At 37.3% G+C, this 25,557-nt stretch overlaps 1 protein-coding gene across 8 annotated transcripts in view; it reads right to left on the bottom strand.

The window, feature by feature from the left end:
• Window positions 1–25,557, bottom strand: part of ZNF385B (zinc finger protein 385B) — a 149,929-nt gene that overhangs the window by 119,958 nt on the left and 4,414 nt on the right. For 6 of the 8 annotated variants that reach the window (XM_085552662.1, XM_085552654.1, XM_085552659.1 and 3 more), the window contains exon 2: window positions 1,319–1,621. In XM_085552662.1, the coding sequence (XP_085408788.1) occupies window positions 1,319–1,375 (57 nt within the window). In that variant the 5' untranslated portion in view covers window positions 1,376–1,621. Of the gene's footprint in view, window positions 1–1,318; window positions 1,622–13,148; window positions 15,695–25,557 lie in introns of those variants that run through there. The other 2 variants (XM_032445863.2, XM_085552660.1) reach the window with 2 other exon arrangements.

Genomic DNA, 25,557 nt, shown 5'->3' on the forward strand with positions numbered 1-25,557 from the left:
GTCTCTCAAGCATTACATTAAGCTGTCTATGCGATACATTCTTTCCTCTAAATGCTTATGACACTAACATCCTTCAGCCATTTCAACATGCACTGGGTAGACTGGTGTAAGGTACTAAATAGTAGCATGTGGTTTAATACAGAGGTAAATGAACAAAACATATTGCTCAAAAAATAAACCAACCAAAAACAACCACAGGAGTTTTAAATGCTGTGCCATACAGTAACCCCAAAGTGTGCGTTCCACCAAACTTAAAATTCACTGCAGTATTTTCATATTTATTTGTCACAGAATCAGAAGTCTGATTAGCTCTACGTCTATTAATGTGAGATATAAATAATGCTCTTTGAGATCAGCCCTTTCGCATGGTACAAAATTTATAAAATTAAATAAATAAATAAAAAGGTTGTTTAACAAATAAATGGAAGGGAGAAAAAGTATCTACTTCAACTGTGATTAAGAAAAGCATCCTTAAAGTGCTCCAACAAATTTTCCTCAGTTTTTGGAACATCACAAAAAAAGGATAATCCTGCAGCAAAATCCTTATACACTGAACATCAAACCAATAGACCATCTGGCATACCAGGACCCCTCATGAAAAGGGAAGGAGAGACACAATACCTTTTCCCTTGCTAATGTAAAAGTTCAAATTATTCAATGGGTTCAACCTCCTGTATGCTTAGAGAAGTAGGGAAATAATCTATTGTTCTCGTAATATATAGGATTCAAATCTAACAAGGAGAAAGGAAAAAGGTTTCTGTGTGGTTTTTGTTTGTGCATGTAACATACTGTGCAACTTTTCATATTGCTTGGGCAAAATACACTTAGGACAAATGAAGGACTTCTGTTTTGTACAGTTAATAAAAAGTATTGTTTCAAATTACTTCTCACTTGAATTAGAGTAATCAAAACTCAGACCAGCAAAAGCAGAAAAGATCAAAGGGCCAGGTTGTTAAAAGTTGCATTTCTCCTCCTTTCCTACTAGTATATTTCTTAAAAGTTTCTCCAGAACATACAACATCCTTCCAGAACTTTGTTGTTTGGGAAAAACGTGAATGACAAATGCATGACTCCATTACATGCATCTCTACTAAGTAAGGCCCAACCCAGTCATTAATCATGCACTGACATAATACTGCTAAAATAAAATCAGCTTCACAGGAGAATAAATACACCAATAATTCTCAGTATGACAAAATATTAATTGCTAGTTTTATTCTGTATTATATTCAATGGTTATGCTAGCAGGAAAAGGTATGGCTTAAAAATTTCCTTAAATTTCTTGTCCAAAATGCAACATTTCTTACTGATCATGTACCTGTGCTTGTACTTGGAAACAAGGTGCCAGGAGCTGTACTTGTAGGGAGCTTTCCATTATTTAGCTGCTTCACTCTTTTCAGGTGAGACTTGCCATTGTAATGAACTTGAGCTTGTGCTGCAGAGTTCAGCTGTATATTGCACACTTCGCAGACGGAAAACAGTATCTTCTTTTTTTCTTTGCCTGGTTGATAGTCCTGTCTGTCATTTTTCAATCCTTTTTCTTCAGAACTCCGCAGAACAGCTGGCTGATTCATAATCCCATCTTCAAAGACACGGTCAGGACTTAATGGACGTTTCATACCTACAGAACAAAAAGTAAAGTGTTATTGGAAGTCTGCTAGTAATGCTTAATACTAAATCAGTATTTTTGTCTTCAGAAAGAAGTAAAACAAACAACTAGTTCCAATACATAAAGTTCCACATTGTAGAAGCATCTCTTTATGGAGAAATACATGCATTTGTGACACGCCTCAGAGACAAGAAATAAGTAGTTGAGTCCATGCCCAGTGACAACTTACAACTCTGTTCTGCAAGCTCTCTGATTTAAAGCAGGTTCATTATTACATCCCCAGCAGAGGATAAGATCATCTTCATATGGAATCATTAGAGTTGGAAAAGATCTCAAAAATCATCTAGCCCAACCACCATTATTGTCCATTGAACCATATCCCTGGGTACCACATCTACACATCTCTTGGACACCTCCACAGACAGTGACTCCACCACCTCCCTGGGCATTCCATATCATTCAAGTGCCTGATCAATTTTTCTGAGAAGTTTTTTCTAGTCTCCAATCTGAACCTCCCCTGGTGTAACTTGAAGCCAATCTCTCACCCTATCATTAGTTACCAGGAGAAGAGGCCAACTCCTGCTTTGGCACAACCTCCTTTCAGGTCATAGTAGACAGCGATAAGATTTCCCCTGAGCCTGCTCTTCTCCAGACTGAAAGACTCCAGTTCCCTCAGCTGCTTTTCATAAGACTTGTGTTCCAGACCTTTTACCATCCATTGCCCTCCATTGGACGCACTGCAAATACATTTCCTCTATCTCATTACAAACTGGTTCCAGAGCTTTTGACTTTCCTGCATCCATAGTATTAACTGCTGCCCCAAGTACAATTATTCAACCAATGATTTTTTTTCATCATTATTCAGAAGGCAGTAAAATGTTGGAATTAATCTAATGAGTACTTTCCACTGTTATTTCTACCCAAAACTTCATCCCTTATAAAAGCATTAACACACCTATGATAGATCAATCTACGTAGGTATAACTAACTCTCAACTCCTTTATTATTAGAATTATCGTACAGAGAAATGCCATCTCAAAGTTCAGCTTGTGAAAACTAAGCAAATGCATAACAAATGGCAGTCTCTGGACAAAAACTCAGGAGTCTGAAACATGCATTTGTCCCTAGAGAATAAATCCTCAACACAGTAAACACTCAAAACCAGTTATTTGCTTTGTTCCCTCAAGACAGAAATATAAAATACCTATAAATATATAGATGTGTAGGCTGCAGGTACACAAATGGTTAGTTTAAGGTTATTTAAAGGGCTGTTTGTATGGAGGGATGGAGTACTTCATTGCATTCCTTACTCTAGCCCATGCTTAAAATGCTAGTATTTGTACAAACTCCTCCCAAGCATGAGTCATTCTTCCAGTATTCTAAGTCAACAGGGTTTGTAGTCACATATCTGTTTCACACAGCTCCCAGCTCTGTCAACAAATAAAAAAATACAAGCAGTACATTCATTAAGATGTACATCAAATATTAAAACTAAAAAACATTATTACAGGTTCCAGGTACCAAATTGCTTTTTAAAACACATAGGAGTAGACCCTGAAAACCTAGGCTGTCACACTAAATCATTTAAGCATAAGTATCATATTTCAAGGCAAGCAACCAAGATCCTCCACTCTGCTGAGCTTAGATGACATTTTCATCTGAAAATTTAATCTGCTCAGAGCTTTGGTATTTGTTACTTTTCAATGCATTTTTAAACCATAAATAACTTCCCCCAGCGCCCTTTGTTTTCTGATTTCTATTATTTTATTTTTACACTGCTGCTCTGACTTTTATTCCCTAAAGTAAGAGCCTGTGGGAAAACATAAATAAATTATATTACACTGTTTAAGTTCTACTAACTTCAGAAAAAAAAGATTTAATAATGAAACTGGTAACAAAAACACTCAGGTTGTCAGAGATTTCATAACCATGTTGGCCAAAAGCAAGTAGTGATTCAATATGCAATTCAATAATTATCTCAAAAATTCAGTAAATTTTAAGCTCTTTACAAAATTCCGTAAGTGTGGATGCGTTTAAAAGTGGCAGAGGCTCATATCTGCATTGGTATGTAACAGGGATCAGAGGGACAGATGCTCAGTGCAGACAGTGGGATTAGAGGTCCTCCAGCAGCAATGCAATCTGACATGGGGGTACTTAGGGAAACAGCAGCATGGCACGGAATTAGGCCACTGTCACTGGGACATGGGATGCATATAGTCCTGGCCTACACAGTTCAGTTCAGTTTCACACAAAAACAATGAAGCCTTTCAGTTGGCAAAGTCTGAGACCACTATGCAAGATGCACCAAAGCAAAAGTGAGTGGGGAAAAATGAGATCCTCGTAAGTGCATTTCCGAGGTGACCCAGACTGGTTTTTCATGTAGACACACCCAGAAAGAGCAAGAGCATAGCAAGGACTTGAACACAGAATGTACACCCTAAGGTAACATCCCAGCAAGAAAACCCATCTTCTCACAAAACAAAAGAACTAAAAAATTCATAAACAGAACAGTTTTAAGCTTGATTTTAGATGTAGACCATCTTGTCTACACTAATAAAGAACAAACGAGAAATACAGAAAGCAGTATCTTGTTACTACTTAAGAATTAAAAAGCACAAGCCGAAATTTTAAAATAACTGACTGCTTAAAGTTGTCTAAATTAAAAAGTGACTTGGTTGCAGGAAGCATTAACCTCCCCACAGCTGCAGGGAGCAGCATTCACAGAGCACTTTAGAACCAGTATCTGCATCTCCAGCTTGGCTGCAGGAGCACATGTAACTCCATGCTCTGATGGGTACATGGCTGGAGAGGACCAGTACGTGCAGCCAGGAAGCAGAGCCAAACAACCCTCAGAAGTCTGTTCCCATGCAGAAATCCCAGCCTTCCTCTTCCTGAAATGTGAGACCTGAACATTTGGTACAGCAAAGCACTTCAAATAAGGTGTGATATAATCAGGCAAAGCCACACTCCTGCTTGCTGTGATGAGCCAAAAGGACTCCATGCATGCACTGAATGAGCACCCAGGTGGCTTCTGGGACTAGCTGGGGGAACTACACCTCTTGAAACCGATGCAGGCATCTTCCCAACCTGTCCAGCAGCCAAGAATAGTTCAACAGACGGCAAACATGCAGGAACAGTCAAAAAAAACACCTTCCTTTCTTTTAAATCGCTCTCAGAGAGATCTGCTAAACTTTTGGCCATTTCTGTAGGTCCTGTTAAGTATCTGGCATCTTTAAAATGCAATTTGTAAAGGTACTTCCATACAGGCAGCCTTATCCAGTCTCTTCCAAAGTAAAAATGATGGTAGCAAATACCCAGTAAGACTTCACAGCAGAGGCAGCTTTAATACAATATATCTTCTACCTTAAATGATCACTTTCTGTGGTATATACACCTGTCCAAAAAAACCACAAAACAACAAACAAACAAAAAACCCACACCCTCAAAAGTCAAGCAAGATTATTATCTGAAAGGTCCTCTCTTCAAATTCTATCTCCTTTCTTCTTTAAAGCTTTGTTTGGAAAAACACCTTTAAAAAAATCTCTGCTGAAGTGTCCAGGCTCTAAAATACAAGAACAGTTGGCACTTGAGTCAGCGTAAGATTGTTAATGTGAATGCAGATGTGTCCCAAGAGATAAGACTTCTAGAGAGAGGTTACCTGAATGCCTTGCACTTGTATGAAAGAAACTTGTACAAGAACTTATACAAAACCAAACCTCATAAAAATAACTTCACATTCTTCCTAACCTAACCTCCATGTTCTCCAGATACTTGCATAAATTCAAGTGACTAGGAAGTTTTTCTTCCCCCTTCCCCATTAAGGGAAAAAAAGAAAAAAAAAGGCCTTTCACTACAGAGATTCTAAGAGTTCTGCATAGTATTTATTCTCACTCACCAGGAATCAGATAGGAAATGGGGCCATTTAGCATCTCAGGTTTTTGCACAGATCACTAACATTATCATGTAACAGAGGCAGCTACTTGAGACTACAGTCAGGGAGCTGAGACTTAAGAGAAGTTATATGACCATTGTACTCCACAAAATCAAAAAAGTCCATTTAGAGTAATTGTTATCTACAGGATTTTGAAGAATTTAGAATTAGGTTTAAGAATAAATTTTTAAAAAATACAAATTTATTAAAAGTGGGAAACAGTGGAAATTATTGTATGGACAAAATACAACAATAGATCTGTACATCTGTGATAGTCTGGTCAAATTTACCAGTTGCTTATGTTCACATTTTATTCTACATAAATATCTACTTGAAAAATAAGAGTTCTATAGAAAACATTTTATAGATCCTTAAAGAATGTGTGATTTTCAAACAAAATAATTGAGTTTGTGATTAAAAGATGTATCTATACATGTTTACATACAGCATCTCCTAATGAGTTTTATGAGAGCTAATCCTACATTTAGCTCAGCTTTAAACAGTAATTTAAATGAGCAAAACTTTTCTAAAATGCAAATATGCTTTCCCTACTACATGCAAAATGCTGCCAATCTACATAGGTTGCTCCAAAATTAATGCTTCCTTTTTGTTTCCATGGCAAGTAGAACAGCTGCAAAGAACACAATAACACTATTCGATAGAGCAAATTCTCAGCTACAAAACAGTATTTTTCAGTGTAGTCACCACCATGCATTTTTGCCAGCAGTGAACAGAAACCTACATGCTGTGCTTATAAAAATATGCATGGCTGTCCAGAATATGGCTTGCCTTTCATCTCACTGCCATCACTGCTGAAATGCACCACCCACCGCCTCACTGCGCTCACTTCCACTATGCAGTCTCCATAAATGTTCAGCAAGAGACGACAAATGCCAGTGGGTGCCAATTTTTCCACATGGAAGAATTCAGTGACACACCTTTGCTTCATACACATTTCCAAGTCAGATGCCATTTTGTCAGATTGATGTCTTGTGTCACACAGCAACAAAGTGTAACAGAATACCATTGAGAAGGTTCAGCCTCTACTGCCATATCTCCAACATTCACCTCTGCTGTTGCAGGCCAACATAATGAAATAGGAGGCATTACTTTCTGAGCAGCACCTGTACATGTGTAATCATCACTTAAAAGGCACAAAGATTGTTGTTCCAAACACATAAACCGAATCTGCATGATCTCTATAACTTGGGCACCAATATAAAAAAAAAAAACTGTGAGTTTTTAAACCTGCACCATATTCAGCCCTTGTGCCCCTCTCTCCCAAAATAATAAGAATGCATAATTACATACAGTGCTGTCATTCCAGATAGCTATTTTGTTTTCATCTTTCAACAGACCAACATTTTTAGCACCTTTCCTAGACAAAGCTGATCACAGGGATTGGATCCTAAAAACAGTTGAATTCACCCTTGTTCAGTTACTACTACAAGTCCTGCAAATTGTCTCAGCTCCATACTGACATTCTCCTCTTTTCACCTGAATCTGTGTCTTAAATTCTCTCTTTGTGTAAGGCAACAGAAGAGCTTCATATTAAAAGCAACTGGCTTTAGTTCAAATGTCAATATATATTTAAAACTTTATTATTTAGCATATAACCCATTAATGCTTTCATTTAAGACTAACAGATGTAATTTATTTTCTGCTTTTGTATAACCTGGATGCAGCCCACTATTTGTTAAGTCTCAACAGCAGTCAATAGATGCCAAGCACAAATTAAAATATCCCATTAGAGAGCACAATACCATGAATCACCCTGAAGTGACTCGCACGTTACAATGATAGTGGCATATAATTGTAGCTGTATTTACTCAATTACTTACAGAACTAGAACCAATTAAAAATTGAAAAGGGAGAACTTGAAAACAAGAAAAAAAAGCAGGAAGCAAAGAACATCTATGTACATTAGAATACATCCAATTGGTCCAGAAAATCTAGGTTCATCAGGGGACCATATGACATATTCATCTTTCACACATACTTGTAATTCTGTTCCTTTCTCTTTCAGAAAGAAGTTTTTGGGCTCCCTCCAACTTGGGATATTCTATGACATTAAGTTCTTCTATTTCAAACCAGATAAACTCCATTTTACTCTGATCAAAGTCATACTCATACTGTTTCCTTGCATAACAGTGTTTAAACATTTGACTCATTACCCGACTAAACACTTTTCCCTATCACGCTTTATCCTGTGTACAGAGCAGATCTGTCTGAATAGATTCTGCAAGCAATACCACAGCAAGAATAAATTAGTGATTTATGACACCACATTAAAATTCTTAGTTGTCATGAGATACCCTGTTTGGATTTCTGAAACCACATCTTCTCAGCCTCTTTCAGCTGGGAAAGAAATCTAAGCATGGATGTTCTTTATACTTGAAGCCCAAGGCAATTAGCCTTTCAATTTAGCTAATTTACTTTTAAGCAGAGTTGTGCTTTCAGTGGAGCTACAAAAAAGTATTATATATAGCATACTGCTGTAGGTGAGAATGTGCAAATCTTTACTCAAAGGAAATAAGCTTTTGGTTATCCTAATGAATTAGTGATGGTTACACCAAGCATTCTTTTCCTAAGCACTAGTCTAAACTTTTGCAGTGCCCATTCCTAATTAGTTCATACTTCAAAGAGCCACTGTGCTAGAAATATGATTAGAATACCAGCCCTGCATGGATCTCTGCCAGGTAAGCAAAATAGAAAACTTACTTCAACCACTTACATAGAGCAAAGAGAATTTTCTTCGTTAGCCTTTGGAAACAGTCAAATGAGTTATGGAAGAAAGAAATATTAAAAAAATATTGGCTTTCTACGTTGTTCATTCAGACAAGTGAGGAGGAAAAAAAAAAACCAAAACCATAAATAAAAGAATCAAGACAGCCTTTGCTGTACACTTTGTAAGTACCTCTTATGAGGAAAAGCTATCTATGTAGACAGAAAAGCCAAGTCTCTGTGCCTAAACTGTGGTCTCATTCTGTAGCGTAGATCCTCAGTGTTGCCATAAAACACTCAAACAATAAAAAAACCCCTACCAGTTCAAATGTCTCTGGAGCACTGTCTAAAAGGAACTCACTAGAATGGCTTTGAAGAAGTCTTATGACCTTTCCTACATTTTTAGACAGTATTTCCCAAATACAGATAAGCTATGGAGAGGCATATGGTTTGCACCATCTGGGCAACAAGTTCTATTGGGATACTGTGGTGAACAGCATATGCATAGTGCCTTGTGCTCAGTATCCTACAGTGTTAAAAAAAAGCACTAGAGACTATTTTGAAGCCAACCTTGAAAAATCTCCCATATGTTGAAGGGACAAGTTTGCTTTCTGAAAGCGTATTCCTCTTTCTTTCCAAACAAATCAAAACAAAAAACTGCTATGTTTAATCTTTGTTGCATTCTGAAATTCCTCAAGGAGGCATCACATTCTGCAGTGTCTCCACCTGTCAAGCTATTTACTGTCTCAACTTCTACGACCCACCAACTCTTCCTTTCTTCTTTCACCTGCTCACAAAGCACAGAATGCTTTGATTCAAAGCTACAGTAAAAGCTGGATGGTTCAGAAGACTTAATACGTTTTTATTCCTTGCATCACTTAAAGAATAACCAGTAAACCATTTAAATCAACCAAACCAAACAGTTAAATACGGCTTTAGCCAGCAAGCTTTTTGATATTGGTTTATCAGTGGCAATAAGAAGTCCATTTGCTGTTACTGTACAAGCAGTTTTGAATGGTGTGGCGTGACAAATGGCTGACAGCCTCTACACTAACACATTTCAGAATATTTAACATTTGAACAAGAATCTCTTTAAACTATGAAAACAGATGGTTGTTTCTCAACACAAACATTAGCTGTTCAGTACAAGGTAATTCATAAAATGGAAAGCATTCAAATAGCTAGTCTTTTGCTTTGTTCTACCACCCCTGAAATTGTCTGCTTCAAGGAAACCTAAAATTAGATCTACTGTACTGGACTAAGAGCTCAGCTGAACTGGAGTAAATAAAAATCACTCTGGGTTTAGATTATCCTAGACGGATTACATTTGCATCTGTCCATGATGGTACCATCTTCTAATTACAAGCTATCCTCTTTAGCCCCCCTACTTACAGATTTCTGTCTTTCTTGACATTAACAAGAATAGATTTACACATCACACTGTTCAAAGAGATGCATCCCACCCTGAAATGATGTATCTGACTGCTGCCAAGGTTAATCATGTCTGGAATCTAGGCAGCAATCTAGGATTGTGCTACAAAAAGAGTAGATGGTTTTCCTGTATCATTATAATACAACAATGAACCATTTGAACAAGATGTTTCCTACTTATTGGCAATATGCCATTATACAGTCACATATTAAATATGATTATTTAATATGTGATTTATTAAGAATTTTTATCTAACTGTGGAAGAACATGTAGATACTCAAACATCCAACCTATAGTCGCACAGAGCTTTTAATCTCTCCCTCCATGTTTCTAAGTCTATAAGAGAGTAGACCTGCCAGGAAAGCTGCTACTCAGTTTCCTTTAACCAAACATTGCTGATGGCCATTATCAGTTCATATTTAGATCTTATTTCATTCAGGAACTCTAATCTATTATCATAGCCCTAAACTTCAAATAGTTTTTAATTCTAAAGCAATACTCAGAAAGAAAGGAAAAAAATAAAATAGACCAGAGAGTCTTGAATTGCTTCCTTGTCAAACTAAGTCAGGATTAAAATATCTCACATGCCAAAATGCCAAGCAGCTGGTTAAAAACATTAAAATTAAAAGTAGGATACAACATCATCTCCACAAAAATATATCAAAATCATAAAGCTGCTGAATTTGCTCAAGTAAAAAATGAGGTGTTCAAGCATTTTCTTGAACGTATTCCCAATTTTGCCTGTTTTCACAGTCTGCTTACTTAAAACTTGGGAACATTTTATCAATGATCAATTTAACAAAGTATATCGTATCATGTTGTCTCTAAGAATTTTCTAAGATCATTTCCTATATCTTTAGAATTCTATGAAGTTGTATTGTTGTATTCTTGCGTCTTTCCAAATATTGCACTTAAGTATTCTCTTAAAGGATTCTTCTTGTATTCATCCACACGAAAAAAAAAAAAAATAAACTACGTAAATAAACTAAACTAACAATATAAAAAAACACTGGTTAGCCAACTTTTACAACTCCAAAGATCAGAAAACAAACTTATGAATGAAAAATAAAGAATATTTAATTTGAATCTACCTTCAATATCATGTTCAAATAACTTTTGTTGCTGTTGTTTTTTCTTTGTTTAAGTAAAAATTGATTTAGGATGTTTTAGAATATCACTTTAAGCAAAATTTAATACTTCTATATAAAGTAAATCACTTTTAAGTAACTAGAAAGTTGTTACAAAATAGAAGCATTTCTACTGAAGCATCTATTTTTATTACCAAAAAAAAAAAAAAAAAAGTTTTAAGCATGAACTTGTGGGAGAAAAGATCAAAACTCACTGACATAATGGGAGATTCCCACAGAGTGCTTGTACCCGCTTGTTACTTATCTTGCCTGAGCATTATCACGCTTGAGAAGTACGTAAAGCTTTGGTCACAGAGAACAAAAATCATTTTCTACCTTTCTTAAAAATACCTAGCCATAAAAGGAAGCCTTAACAGAAAGGCAGGCTGAGTGGACAGCCTTCATGTTCATATAGCACAAGTCTGACAATACTAGAAGCTGAGTATAATTTGTACTCAAAAAATCACTAATCAGGATAAAGAACAGTAATACTGTGAAAAAGCTCTTGGACACCGGAAAAACGATTTTCAGGACTATGTGGAATTAATAGCTGAGCATGAACAAAGAACAAACAGCATAAAAAAAAATACAGCATGAGACTGAGATGCATCAGCTTGCTTGACTGTACTAAGAATCTGATGGTGAGAAAACCTTGCTCAAAACAGCAAGCCTGGCCTGTGGCCATGAAGACCAGTCCTAAGGTGCTTCTCAAGAAATGGTCCCAGCTGAGTAATCCTAAATATCAGCTGCCAAATAAAGTACTGACTCTTGTTTGGAACTGAAAAGAAATTGAAAGCTATGCTTCCTTTAACTATATAAAGGTAAAGAGACATATGTTTTGTATTATTAACAAGTTCAGATTTACAGTCAAGAGAACCACCCAGCTGGTAAAGTTAAAGCCCATAATAGCACCTGAAGGGATCAGCTAGTTTGAAGTCATCTGCAGGAATGGGCCAGGTTCAAGCTGGCTCTGCTTTGAACATGTCATTTCACACTTTCCATTTTCTGTGTTTAAAAGAGCCACAAACAAGCATATTTTGTGCTGACACAAAGCACAGAGAGATCCCTGGCATTGCTAAAGATACAAGCCTGTTCCAATTCCACTTGGGCTTACACAGATGTCTGCTAACCTCACCTCCAGCTTTTAGTGACTGCTGCTCACAGAAACCCATTCTGACTACCTACTCTGTTCCACACTAAAATGAGCACTTCAATTCATAAAGAGTGAGGCAGCTTTCTACTGTTTTTGCTGGTATTTCACACTTTGATCCAGAAATAGCATATGCATGTGCTTCCAGGCCTTAATTCCTTGAATTAAGACTCATGTGGGATTCTGTTTATGTTTTTTTTTGTTTGTTTGTTTGTTTTTTAAACCATTCATCAGTATATTATTTGAGTATTGTACTTAAGAAGTGAAAACATCTGAAGAGACTCAGATAGTACATTACTCCCATCCCCCAAAAGCTTTATGTCAAAGAATGACTGGCAATTCCAACAGCATTAAACTGCACAAACATTTCAAACCCCACACTTTTTTTAATACTGTGCATGAAGAATCCTGGAAGCACTGCAAAAAGAACAGTCAAGTCAGCTGTTTGAATCTCTAAAGAAAATACTATTTTGTTAAACTTCCAGCAGAGATACACTGACCAGGTGCAAATAAAATGTGCTTTAACACTTTAAAACCAGATGCCTTAACAACAGCAGTTACGTGGCAGATGCACAGATTTCCTTCTTTCCAAGATATTTATACTCAGTACATCCCAGAGCTTCATACTCAATTGGCTTTACCATCTAAAATAACCTACATAAAGATTAGTCACATAAATAACAAGTGGACTAAAGACAACTGATCTAAATAGCATTTCTCAAAATACGCATGTCGGGGCAAAGTAGCGCATAGAACCACAAAAAGGCTGAATGAGGGAAGCTGCACATGTGTATTCTCATGGATCACCCTTACCTAATCCCAATTTTTCCTTCTCACAGATGCACATACACAAACAGATACACATCTACAGAAGAAAAATCTGTGCTCTTTCAAAGTCATTTCACACCTTTGGGTCCAAACTGTCCCCTTCCTTCACCCATTAAATAAGCCTATACTGCTAAAACAAGGATGTGTTTTATACTACAAATTACTGCTCATTATCAATATCAGGTATGATCTGATATGAGTCATCTAAACATCACCTATGACACTGTAACTAAGAATCAGAAGAGCTATTCTTATCAAAGAAGCACCAGCAATGACTAAAGGCCTGCCAGAAGCACCATGCAAGTTCACCATCAAACACTGTGGAAGAAGTATCACCTTATACTCACCCGTATGATGGAGAGGGACCCAAGATACACAAATTCTTTTTCTGCTGAATACTGCATAACATGAGGTTTTCGCAGTGCTGACTGCATACCAACTGCAAGTGCTAACAAGCTGTGTCTTCCTTCGGACATTTACAAACATCAGAATGCTTATTCATGACAGTCCCACATATCATCTGCCATCCCAGATGGTGACTGGTGGGATGCTGATTTGGTCCTAAGGCAGATACCACCCACCAAGATTTTACATGCAGGGCTAAACAAAAGCATGTGCCATCTGCTGTCAAGTTTTGAGACCTGTTAGGTTAGTTTAAGTTTATTTTAGATCAGACAGGTCAGGAGGCTGTAGCTCTCAAAATGCCCAGCAGAGGAAGGGTAAGTTGTGCTGTAACAGACAAACAGTAGATCTCAAGAATGAGTTACAAGACACTGCAGGGCCCACCGCTAACACCCTGAGAGCAGCAAAGGATTTTCACTGTCATCAGTGGCAAAAGGCTCACACAGCCCACAAGCACAGAGAAAACTGGAGGGAAATTGAGACCAGAAAACATGATTAAGTTCTGCAGAACTTACAGATTTCTTTGGCCTGAAGATTTTATTTATTTGCATTTTCCTTCTTGCTGACAGGATGTTTTTTCTGACTCCTTGCCTTATATCCCTCTATTGCTGCTTTTTGAACAGCTGTTTTCCACCTTAGGATTTCTTTCCTGTTCTTTCCCTACTCCCATATCTCTGTAGATTGCTTTCATTCTCCTGTTCATGCACTGTCACACTATACACACATAGGATAAAGAAAGAACAATTAGAAAGCAGAACCAGTGTGACCTCTTCTGCCTGCTTTATAAATCACATGTAGTTCCTCTTACTCCCTTCACCTGTCACATCTATTTATGGATGGTTCGCAGAAAACAGTAATTTCCTCAGTCAGGGACCATTAAACACTCAGACTACATAAAATAATGCTACATGTTCTTCTTCAATCACCTCATTAAATCTCTTATTGAATGTTAATAAATAAAAATTTAAAGAAATTGAGCAAATAAAAAACAAAACACATCCATCAGTTTGTGTTCCCCCATCCACAAAAGAAACCAAAGGCAACAAGGGGCACAAGTTGGAGTTTTTCCTGTGCCCTCAGACAGAGTTTCCTTACACCTTCAAATGACTGTTTGCAAAATCATCAGTTCTGCATCAGTTTAAATCATAGTAGATTCTTTTCTGCAGAGACCACAGATACCACTCTATGCATACTACTGTAGCAATCTGCATAGCACACATTAAAAGATGTCCGCATAACCACAGTGTAATTAAAATGCAATACCATAATGAAATTTCTTAGCACAAAAAGATATGACAAAATTACACACCTTGCCCTTAGTCTTATACTGCCATCCTGCCAAGAACACAGTTCCAGAATCTCCTCACAGACATAAATATTCTTCTACCTATCACATTGGAATCTGAAGTTTTCACAGAAATTCATACATACTGCTCCCATAAAAATGTCATTTTGAGAAGGGATAAATTTCTGATGGAGGCAGTCACACTGAAAATCGGCCATTAATCTCCTTTGAATAAATATAACCCCCAGAAAGATGGAAGTATGAGCAGAATATTTTTTTCACTTGAAAATGCTGAGACGCACAACAAGCAGCTTTCACTTTAGCACTTACAGCTGAAGTTACCCTTCCAAAAACCCAATTTAGTCTCATGAGATATTTCCCTCCAGTCATTCACTTTTCAAAGCCTTTTGCAACTTCAGACATTGCAGTAAAGCTGACTCTTATACCCTGTTTCAGTAAACCTCTCCCTTGTCCAGTCTCATTCCTTGGAAACATTAGGTGTTTTTTTCAACTTCCTGAACACTTTATTAAGAAATAAAAACATATCCTTGTGATAAACAATCGCTCCAGTAGATCACCCAACTGATGAGGGCCTTATTCGCTCTTTAGAGCTTACATAGTTCATCTGTACAGCAGTTATTGCTAAATAACTGATACTAGGGAATTGAACAGTTTCTGCTATGAAACAGTTTTAAACAAAGCTTTATTGCCTTAAAAAAATTCCAGTGAACTGAATATGTCTCCTATGCTGACATCATCAATGTGACATTTTGAAACACCAAACACTTGTAAAGTTTCACTTACGAAAAACTAATTTATCAATTTGAAGCCTCTCTTTCTTATGACACTCCACTAACCAGTCCATGGCTGCCAGCTCTCAAAATTTTCATGTTGCAGCATTAGGCATTTCTCTTAAGCCTGGTTCTTGCAGTTATAAAAACCCTCTGGGAACTCTTTTTATTTTTTCCTTTTTTTTTTTTTTTTTTTTCCTTTTTTCTTAATATCCCTCTAATCCTCACAGAGAACCCTAAAGACTCAAAAACTAGATGGGAATTAAAGAGAAACCTATTTATCCTAGGACTTGACAAAGGATTTTTAAATGTTTGGAGCTGGCATTATTTCTGGCAGCCTAGCAAGAGTGTTGCAGTTCCCTTAGCCAGACATTTGTTAAGTCCTGTACTGCTGTTGTTTTTATTGCTGAAAACACAGGGCTTTAAAAAAAAAAAAAAAAAAAAGCTTAAAATCTAGTCCTCTTATACCCTAGCCTTTATCATTTAGCACCATGTCTAAAGCCACTTCTCATACACTGTGGCTTTAGCTCCCACCATTCACACTATTAAGATGCTCCCAAGTTGCAAATCACCAACAATCACACCTGCCCTTAGTCATATAAACTGTTCATGGGTGATATCCTGACACTTGTACTGGGACAGTGCTAATTGTGGGTTTAAAGTTCCTCCTTCCTCAACGTGTGCAGGGAAATAAATAACATTTACTTTTCTTTAATATAGCAGAAAGGAAGTATGTCCTCCTCCCCGTTGTTCAACTTCTCCCTTCTGTTATCCTCTATACTAAGACTAAGGAAGACTCTCCATAAAAACGAGGATTTCCCTGATCAGAATAACTCTCTGCACACATCTCCATCTGAACTTACAAAGGCAGCAATTAAAGCAGAATTCTAGACAACAACACATCACTTTTGGAATTCCATATCCCTAAAAATCAGTAAGTTCAGGCATCACCAGTTCATTTACTGATATACTTGTAAACGATACAGAAATCGATTTTTGTTTAATCACAATTCATTAGGCACAGCAATTAAATAACTGGAAAGGAACAGCAAGAATCCTCAGCTGTCATAATTCACTCCACTTATGCTAAATGGTGATACAGACAGTAAACAAACCACCAATTAAATGACACTTGGTTGTTTTCAAATATTTATCAGCCTTTTACCTACAATGCACAGACAAAGCCAAGCTCCATCATCAACAGAAACAGACTGTCATTTTTCTATGGGAAATCACATGGGAAAGCAATTCAGAGAGCTCAGAGACTTGACAAAATTCACCTGCAAAGGATATTACAGACAAATTTGTGTACAGACCCCTGAGCAGGTGCAACACAACACTGCTATTGTTGGGCCAAGCATATGGAAGCACACACATATATATATGGGCACCTTATCACTTTCTCTCACATTACCCTCTCCGTGAAGCAGCATTAAAGTAGACATCCTGTTACCTGGATGCACAAACCAATATTCAGCTTTTTTCCTGGGGGAAAATATATATATGTACATATAGATAGATAGAGTTATCTGCAATTTAGTTTCCATTTACTGGAAGCCTGTTTTATTCAGCTTTTAGTGCATTACTGCATGCCAAACTAGAAGCAGTATCTACAGCACATATATGAGAACAGATTAAGAGACGAGACTTCATAGTGTCCAAACCCAAGAAGAGGCAGGCCACAAGTTCCTTGTCATGATTTTCTAACAGCATTTCAGACTATTCTAACAAAGACAATCAAGGGCTCCTGTACATATGCACTGAACATCTCCATTCAGCTAATTCCTCCAATAACTTATGTAAGCAGGAAGAGGCTCCCAAGCTGCCTTTTGAGTTATGCTGTAAATCCAAAGGACAGGGACCATATCTGCTTACTCTTGCAACATAATGTGAACTTCTGGACTTAAGGCTACATGAAAAGGACAAAACACATCTCTAGAGGGCACAGTACCCAGATGATCTGAAGAAATCATGAACAGGAGAGAAACTAGCCACCTGCATTTTCCACCTTCAAACATCGATGATATGTAACAGTGTCATTCTAAAGGACCTTAATTCTTCCAATGTCTGAGTGTTTGGACTGTGAACAGTAACATAGGGGACCATCTGATCTTTCCTGCTGTTGACTTTCCCAATCCAGACAGATGGATCAGAGAATCACAAAGCTAGATTACTTTCCTTTTTCAGTCAATCATCAAATTCCTTTAATGAACATGCTTATTTCAGGGTATGCACAAATAACAGGGGGAAGATTTAAATCAGAACCTAAAATTGTGCAATCATTTAACTTCTTACTAATAAAAAAAAACATAAACAAGGTAGAACATCAGCTGATTTTCCTTAGCCAATTCAGACTAATGTACTACAATACAAGGAAAGAAAAACATTACACTTTCTTCAGTGTTCATAAAAATTATAGTGATCTCGCTTATGGAAAATGGAATAGAAATTCAAAGAAAGCCATATGGAATAGTTATATTCTATACTGGAGTAACAAATTATATTACAAATTAATTCTTGCACAAGAGAAATAGTAGGGAACAAATAAACCAGTGTCCTAAAACTCTGTCAGAGAGAGAACTCATTTGGGAACTACAGCTGTTGTGCTTTAGAGATTTGGATTAAAATCCATCATTATCTTTCAGTTAATACTCTTTCACTGACCAATCAGCAGTCATATGGTGTTTACCAACCCTAGTCACTTAACCCACTTGAATGGCATTTGTGCTATAATTTGTACTTCAATACAATCAGATTACTTCTAATCTAAATGATTCGTATCCTTTATGGGACAGATAAACACTAATCCCAAGGTTCCTAAAACACTGTAAGCCTAAACACTGCTAGTACAGCATTCAGTGCCTGCAGCTTTAATGAAAGTATTTCATTCAAACTGGAAAATATTTCATCACACAAAACCTGTCTTTTAGATGCTTGTTCTTTTTTTTTTTTTATACTTAGATAAGATTCATCAGCAGAAAACAACACCAGTTAGATAAATAAAACTAATCATAATAATCTAATAATAAACATATTGATACATAGATACTACTTCTTAATCAAATTATTTCACAGGAAATAAATTACACTAAGCAACAAGAAACATTTTAGAACTTCATGTTGAGCAAGGTATTATACGTAGTAATGGCCCATAGTCCCTAGCTCATTATTTGAAGCTCCCTCCTCTCTGGAACAATTTCCCAAGGATTCAGCAGTTAACATGTCCTCCATCCTTCATGCTCTTCAGTTAATCTTGGGTGACACTTGAAAGAAATTGCATTGCAACACCAGCCCAGCATCCAATTACATTTGCCAGTAATACGCTTAGGCTCTGATCTCACACAGGTAGATCAGTGCCCATGTGACAAACTCCCTCAGAAAGAAAGGACACACAGACACAAGCACATCTCCATGACTGGACCCAGGTACACCAGTATGTCTGTACCTTGACAGACACCGGTGTCAGAAAGAAGAATCCCACAATTCAGTAATAAACAATTGGTAAGAGCAGGTACACAGACATCTAACTACACAGAAGTATTATCTATGTAACCCTGTGTATTATATTCACATACATAAAAAGTGATATATTTTTTTACCTAGAAAAATGGGTAACTAACATTTCAATTTTCTACAAACATCACCATCAAAAATATAATTGATTGTAAGTCAAGTTAAGGAGAGAGAAGTACAGCTGAGAACTGGATAAATCATTCCTAAGGAAAAAATCTGATGCTGGAAGATGTTAGCAGCATCATAGCTTGTATCTTATGTAAACCTAAATAAGTTTACTTACAGTAAATTAGCACAAGCACTTATATTTCATACTGGCAAAGCTTCTTCCCTAGTTTCTGGACTAAACCAGAAAAGCCATTTTTCCCCCCAATGTCCCACTCAAACACAGAGCAGCTCTCAGCAGCGACCTTAGCCTACCTTGTAGTGACAAGTGAATGAACACCCACACGGGGAACTAGGAACCACCACCACTTCACAGCCAAGAAGCAAGCCTGATACATTAACCTTTTTAAAAGCCCCCACATAGATTTAAAAGGAGTGATGCAGATCATCTAGTTCAGCAAGACAGAGCAAAAGAGGGATTGCACTGCAAAACTTGCCATTCTAACAGCAAGCACAGATTGCAGGGATTACTTTGTGAATGGCACAAACACTCCTGACACTGGGCACAATAGACCTCCAGAAAAGCCTAGCAGAAATCACAGCTTGGAGATATTCCAGGAGAAGTAACAAACTTCAAAAGCACTGGAAAAGACTCTATAGCCCATGTTCATTTTCAGACTTTTCACAACCATTAAATCTAGTAAAAAAAATCAGAATTAACCATTCTGAATTTACAGTATTGCACTTAAATAAATCAAACTCACTGTATCACAGATGCTATGAAGACAAATATTCCAAAATTAATGTAATTAGAGAAACTTCAGGCCTAAAAGTAACGTAAAACATTGTAACTACTTGGCACACAAAATATACTGAAGTAGACAAAGAAGCTATTTGGGGATGGGAAATAAATAAATAAAAGCTTATTTAAGACCCCTGAGCTAACAAAAATTGTTGGCCTGTAGAGGATTTTCCTCCCTACCACTGGAACATTAAGTGTCTCATATTCTCAATCTAGGTCTAACTTTATCCTAATATATGAAATAGCTGCATTAAAGGAAGTTTGAACAAGAAATATCACATGTATTTCTCTTTTCACCTGCTATACTTATGTTTTATGGAAGAGCGACATTCCCTCCTCACTCCAATGAATTGGGTATGTAACAAGGAAGCAAACAACCACAGGAGACACATGAGCATGGGTTTTTATGTTCTAGCCATAATAAATGAGAAGATGCTTGCAGCTGCTTTCTTCTCCTCCCATCACACTAGTCACCTAGCTAGAGGAAGCATTAAACAATTGGAGGTGTGAATCCAGTCTAGATTTCCACCCCATTAAGTCATACATCATTTTTACCTAGGAGTCACAAAGCTATAAATCATATGAGACAGAATGAGAACCAATTAACAGGTCACCTAAGCATATAATTTTGCATTGTTGCACATCAGAGAGCTTTAAAATTGGCCATATCTTCTGTAAAATATTCTCAAATACAGAAAGACAATTCAAGCTGATAGGGTCCCCCCCACCCCTTCTTCCACCCCAGAGAAATGGCCATTACTTCATGAAAAACATCAATAGTTAATTTCTCAGCATAGAAGCCCCATGAAACCGAGTAAACCTTTCACTTCTTTTGTAATAACACTTAACTCTGCCTTGCACACTTGTTGAGGTACAGTTTTGTTTACAGCCTTGGAGCATAGTACATTTTTTCCTATAAGACCAAGATCCTATGCTTTTTAAGACAGAACTACACAATGCAAGAAATCTATACATACACTAATGGAAAGCATTAATCAAACACACCTAAATCTAGCAGTTAACTTTACCTGTGAACCCTTCAGAATATTTACAAGATTCCTTTGCCAACAAGTTACAGTTTCTTCAGAAAAACAATTTCCATAGACCAGATTTCTCATTCAATGCAATTATGTGGTACAACATTATCTTTGAAGGTTAGAGGTAAATCTGTTGCAGACATATTAACTGAAATAAAAGAAGATTACAGCCCTTTTAAGCATACATAATATTACTATAGTACCTAGAGCCTCTGTTAGGGAAAAAGAAACCTATTATCCCATGGTCACATAAAAATAGAGCATGAGGATGATCCTCTAAATCAAAAAGCATTTTCTCCAAGGGATGTTTATATAGGTATGGATATATGTTTTTATTTTTATTCTTTCTGTTATTATTCTTTTTAATGATGTAATGATTGAAGCTACAAAAGAAAGGCATTTAGAAGTTTTTTAAAATGAAAATATTCATCAATCACAATAACGCCTTCCTGCAAGGCATATTCAAGTGCTTGTATAGCGGACTTACAACTTGTTATCATGTAATTGGTTTCCCATCAAAACCTTAAAGTCAAGAAAATCAAATGTTCTTCCATCCTGAAGCATTCACAGATTTCACAACTAAACCTTTAGAAAAGCCCTTTATTATTCTGCTTAATTTTTTTTAAAAAAGGTATGGAAAATGTTTTTAAAATAGTCTTAATCCAGAAGAATGGAAGAGGGGCTCAAAGACATTTTTATTAAAGATACATAAAGAATCCATCAGAAGATTCATATTTTACTCAAATATTCCAGTGAGTCTGTGCCCACTCTAACTTTTAGAGATGGGCTGCAGTGAGGAAGAGGGATGTGGTCAAATGCTAAGGGCAGGCAAGGCATTGCAGGGGCAGGAAATTAGAAAAGTCAAGAAGTGCTGCTACCTGAAGAAAAGGGCAGAACCCAAGGCATCAGGTTGCCTGATGGGAAAACAAGAGACAAGCCAAGGTCAGGAGCAGTGGCAACAAGTGACAGAAGCTTTGCAGCCTGCAAAGCCCCACTTGCTCTGCACACTCCTTTGAGTCCACTCAAGTGCAAGCTGAAACGATCAGTTTAAACCGCACAAGATAATCCTTTGGTTCAATGCCAGCAACCTCAACCTTAGAGAAATTTAAAAGTATATTTGTTTGTTACAGTAAGTCATCAACATGAAAATAATTTGAGGATGCTTATAATCTGCCAAGAAGGAAGACAAAGCATGACAAAAGCAATATAAAAATAGGCGACAGCCATGGATTCAGCACTTTGAATATTTGAACATATATTATCAAAAGCATTCAAAAAACTTGGATGCAGCATTATGCTGAATGTGATCCCCAGCTCTGCAAAAACAGAGTCACTCCATACAAAACCATGTAAATATTACATACATATTTATACAGCAACAGTGCATGAAAGCAAATCTGCCATGACCCCCAACGCTCAGCATGAAACAAGCTGTTGACTCCAGACTCCTCTTTACAGATCCTACAGTTATCATAACCACATGGTAAAATAAGCCTCTGAGCGGGAAGCGGCTGCAGAGCTGCACGCAGAGATTACAAACCCCACACGCTCCTGTCAGCCACAGACTCCTTGCTGTCCTCTGTGTTGTGTCATCTGGTGCTTAAAACAAGCACAGGCTTTTTTTTTTTTTAAAAAAAAAAAAAAAACGTTCTCTAAATCTGATTAGGATAAAGCTCTTCCTCTGAACAAGGGGGAAGTTTTCTTGTCCCTGTCAAGACTTATGTGCCCACATGAATTGTAAAGAAATTCAAATCCTTTCTCACAAAACTACTGCACAGAATATCGATTAATATTCTGATTTACAGTTGGGAAAGAAAGGTAACAAGCACTTGAGAGCTAGAAATAACATAAGAGACCCACGGGGTTCCTCCAAGGACAAAGGTTTTTCATGCTTTTGTGCTACAGAAACAAACCTCCACTAAGTCACGTGCAGAAATTTTGGCAAATGTGAACTGAAAGGGTTAGAAGAAGCATTACAGCATTCCTGTTTTGTGTGCCTCACTCTTCCTCTCAATCCTATGTGACTTAGGCAATAAATTGTAATTATAAAGGAGTTGGGAGCCATCACATTTACAGAGCTAACATATGGTATTACAACAGCGTTGACAATATAATCAAATTATGACATTAGTTCTGTCAATGTTTGTTATTCCTGATCATCAGCACAACTGTCCTTGATGTTTGCTGAAGGTCCTAAAGCTCAATTTTCCAGTTTCTTAAGCAATTTTTGCACTACTCTTGGCTTGGAGAGGCTAACCCATATGCTGGGGAGAGACAGCAGAATTTGATTTGAAATGCTTCCTCAAATCTGGTTGAAAGAGACAGAAACTGCCAGTGGGGGTGGCTGTTGTCTAGCCTTTCAAGAATATCTCTTTTTCAAAACAATCTGCCACCTGCCTGCAGCAAAGAGGTCCCACATACCACAGCATCAGGTTTGCTCCAGCCAGACCAATAAAGCTACAGTAGTCTCAGGTACACCTATGAGAAGAGATTTCTACCTAAATAAAACAGTCATATTTCCAAAAGCATTAATTTGGAGCAGCTGTACACAATATAGAATAGTAGCACCAAACATCCGTACTCATACTAAAACAATTCATATTCTTCTGCGTTACCTATAGGACTGGGAGGGTCATCATTCCACTCCAGCTGCCTCAAACCTCCTATCTATAATATGATTCTACTGCTTCTGAAAGGAACATACTGTCTAGAAGAACATGCTAAAGTTTTCTGGAACAGAATCTGATCACATCTGAGCAAATACCAGTGAAAAATAATTTAAAAAATTATCAGACAAAGCTCATCAAGCCTCACCTCGAGTGCTCTGATAAAGTACTACGACACTAATTTCCCTTGCTTCAGCCATTTCAGAACCTCCAGAAGCTATGCTTTGTATCTAAACATTTGAAAAGCGCTTAGGGATGACAAGACTCACTAAAATTATTCCTAAGAATTAAATTTAGGGGTTTTGTTGTTCACTTTTTAAAATAAAATAAAGAATACATACTTATAAAAAAAAAAAAATAGTGAGCTCTTTAAGTTAGAACATCACATTTCCTCTCACAAACTGGAGAAGAATCAAAACACTCAACCAAGGTCATAAACCATTGCCCCTTGGAAAATCACACTATTTGGTGTAGAAGATGAAGGGAGAGAAAAAAAAAGAAAGTACAAAAGCCAGGAACCACAACAGGAGAGTTCTTCTCAATACTGCAATGCAGAATCTGTAGCAGGACCCTTTCCACAGAGCTGCTAGCAATGCTACACAAATCACTGAAATCAAGCCTTGCTCCATCACTAATCATGCACACCTTTCCTGGGAGCCCCGCTTGATAACACAGCTCTAGTTTACGGACATGCTGAACACTCACACTATAATGCAAAGCAACACAAGCACTGCCACAAGCGCACACTGCATCACTGAGCTTTGGTGTACTAGATCCCACAGCTCCCAAGCTGATCATCCAACCTGCTGCTGACCCTTCTGTGTTAAGTTCCCCATCTACTCAGAGGGAAGACCCCCCATTCTCCTCACAGAAGCCTTGCAAATGTTTGTTTGTTTTTAATATCACTAACTCAGCATTACCTATCCTGCAAAGCCTGGTGGCAGTCCCACAGAAAGAAAGCAAAATGAGTCATGATTGTATGCAACAACAGGCACACGGACATTTCTCGTGCTTCCTAATTTTCAAATAGTTAACTTTACAAGTTCTATGTTACACCAGTGATGTCTGCAATAAAGGCACGTTCGTTTTACTGCTTAGCAGGGAAACAGAAGCCATTGACAATGCAAAGGCCCCCAGCCTCAGCAACACGCAGCACTGGCACAGAGTGCCCCCGCACTGCAGAAAAGGCTGCAAGAACAAAGGCAGAATCTTCAACTGTAAACCTCTGACACTGATTTATAAGGGGTTTTCTTCATTAGTAAGATGTATTAAATAACCTCATTTTTAAAAGAAAGATGATGTACACTTACACACATTTGCAATTCCAAGTCAAAGATTCACCATCCAATTATTAGCTGGTGGCCAAAGGAAAAAAGATTAAGCAATTTTTTTCTTTGTCATATGCAGTCATGCAAAGATAGAGACTAGGTACTCTTCTGCAGGCTTGTATTAGCATTTCCATTATAAAATCCCATTAGAAGGTTCTAATACTTTCTTTGGAAGCCTTGCTGACCAGGGCAGAGTACAGACAGTTTGAGAGCATTTACTTTATATCCTAACCAAACTCATCTTCTCAGAGATAAGTCCTGGTAATGAATCTCTATGCTCAAAGTTAATTTCTTTCCTTGACTTGGAAAAAATAAAGTCATTTTCAGACCTCATAGTTGCAGTAGAAACAAACACTGAAGAAGTAAGCCAAGTTGCATAAAAATCACATTATAGTTTAAGGATCAATGGTATGACAACTAGCATTAGCATGGTGTGCTTCAAAATGAGGGGGTAAGAAAAAAACTAATTAATCTTTGAAGTTGTATCAAATTGTAATAAGACTAAAGAGACCTGATAGTCTACTATATTCAAATGGGATGCCCCAAGCCCTCTCATTCTGGCATCTCTGCAGCAAATAGACAGATCTCCAATAGGAAACTAAGAGTAAAGAAACACTATCCAATATACTCCAGAATCAGCATTTTACCAATACATCAACCCACCACCTGTCATCGAGCCAAACAGCCTGGAAAAGGCATGGAGAATCATGAACCAAGAGATGCAATTATGCATATCCTGTATTCTGCCACAGAAGAATGTGCATTTGTCAATTTGTAAACTGAAACCTACTTATGCAGTCTCTCTGTTTGAGGCTGACTTGCAACAT

The sequence above is a fragment of the Coturnix japonica genome, chromosome 7 (genome assembly GCF_054131305.1).
Source record: "Coturnix japonica strain WE chromosome 7, WE-NBRP24, whole genome shotgun sequence".
NCBI classification, from domain to species: Eukaryota; Metazoa; Chordata; class Aves; order Galliformes; family Phasianidae; genus Coturnix; species Coturnix japonica.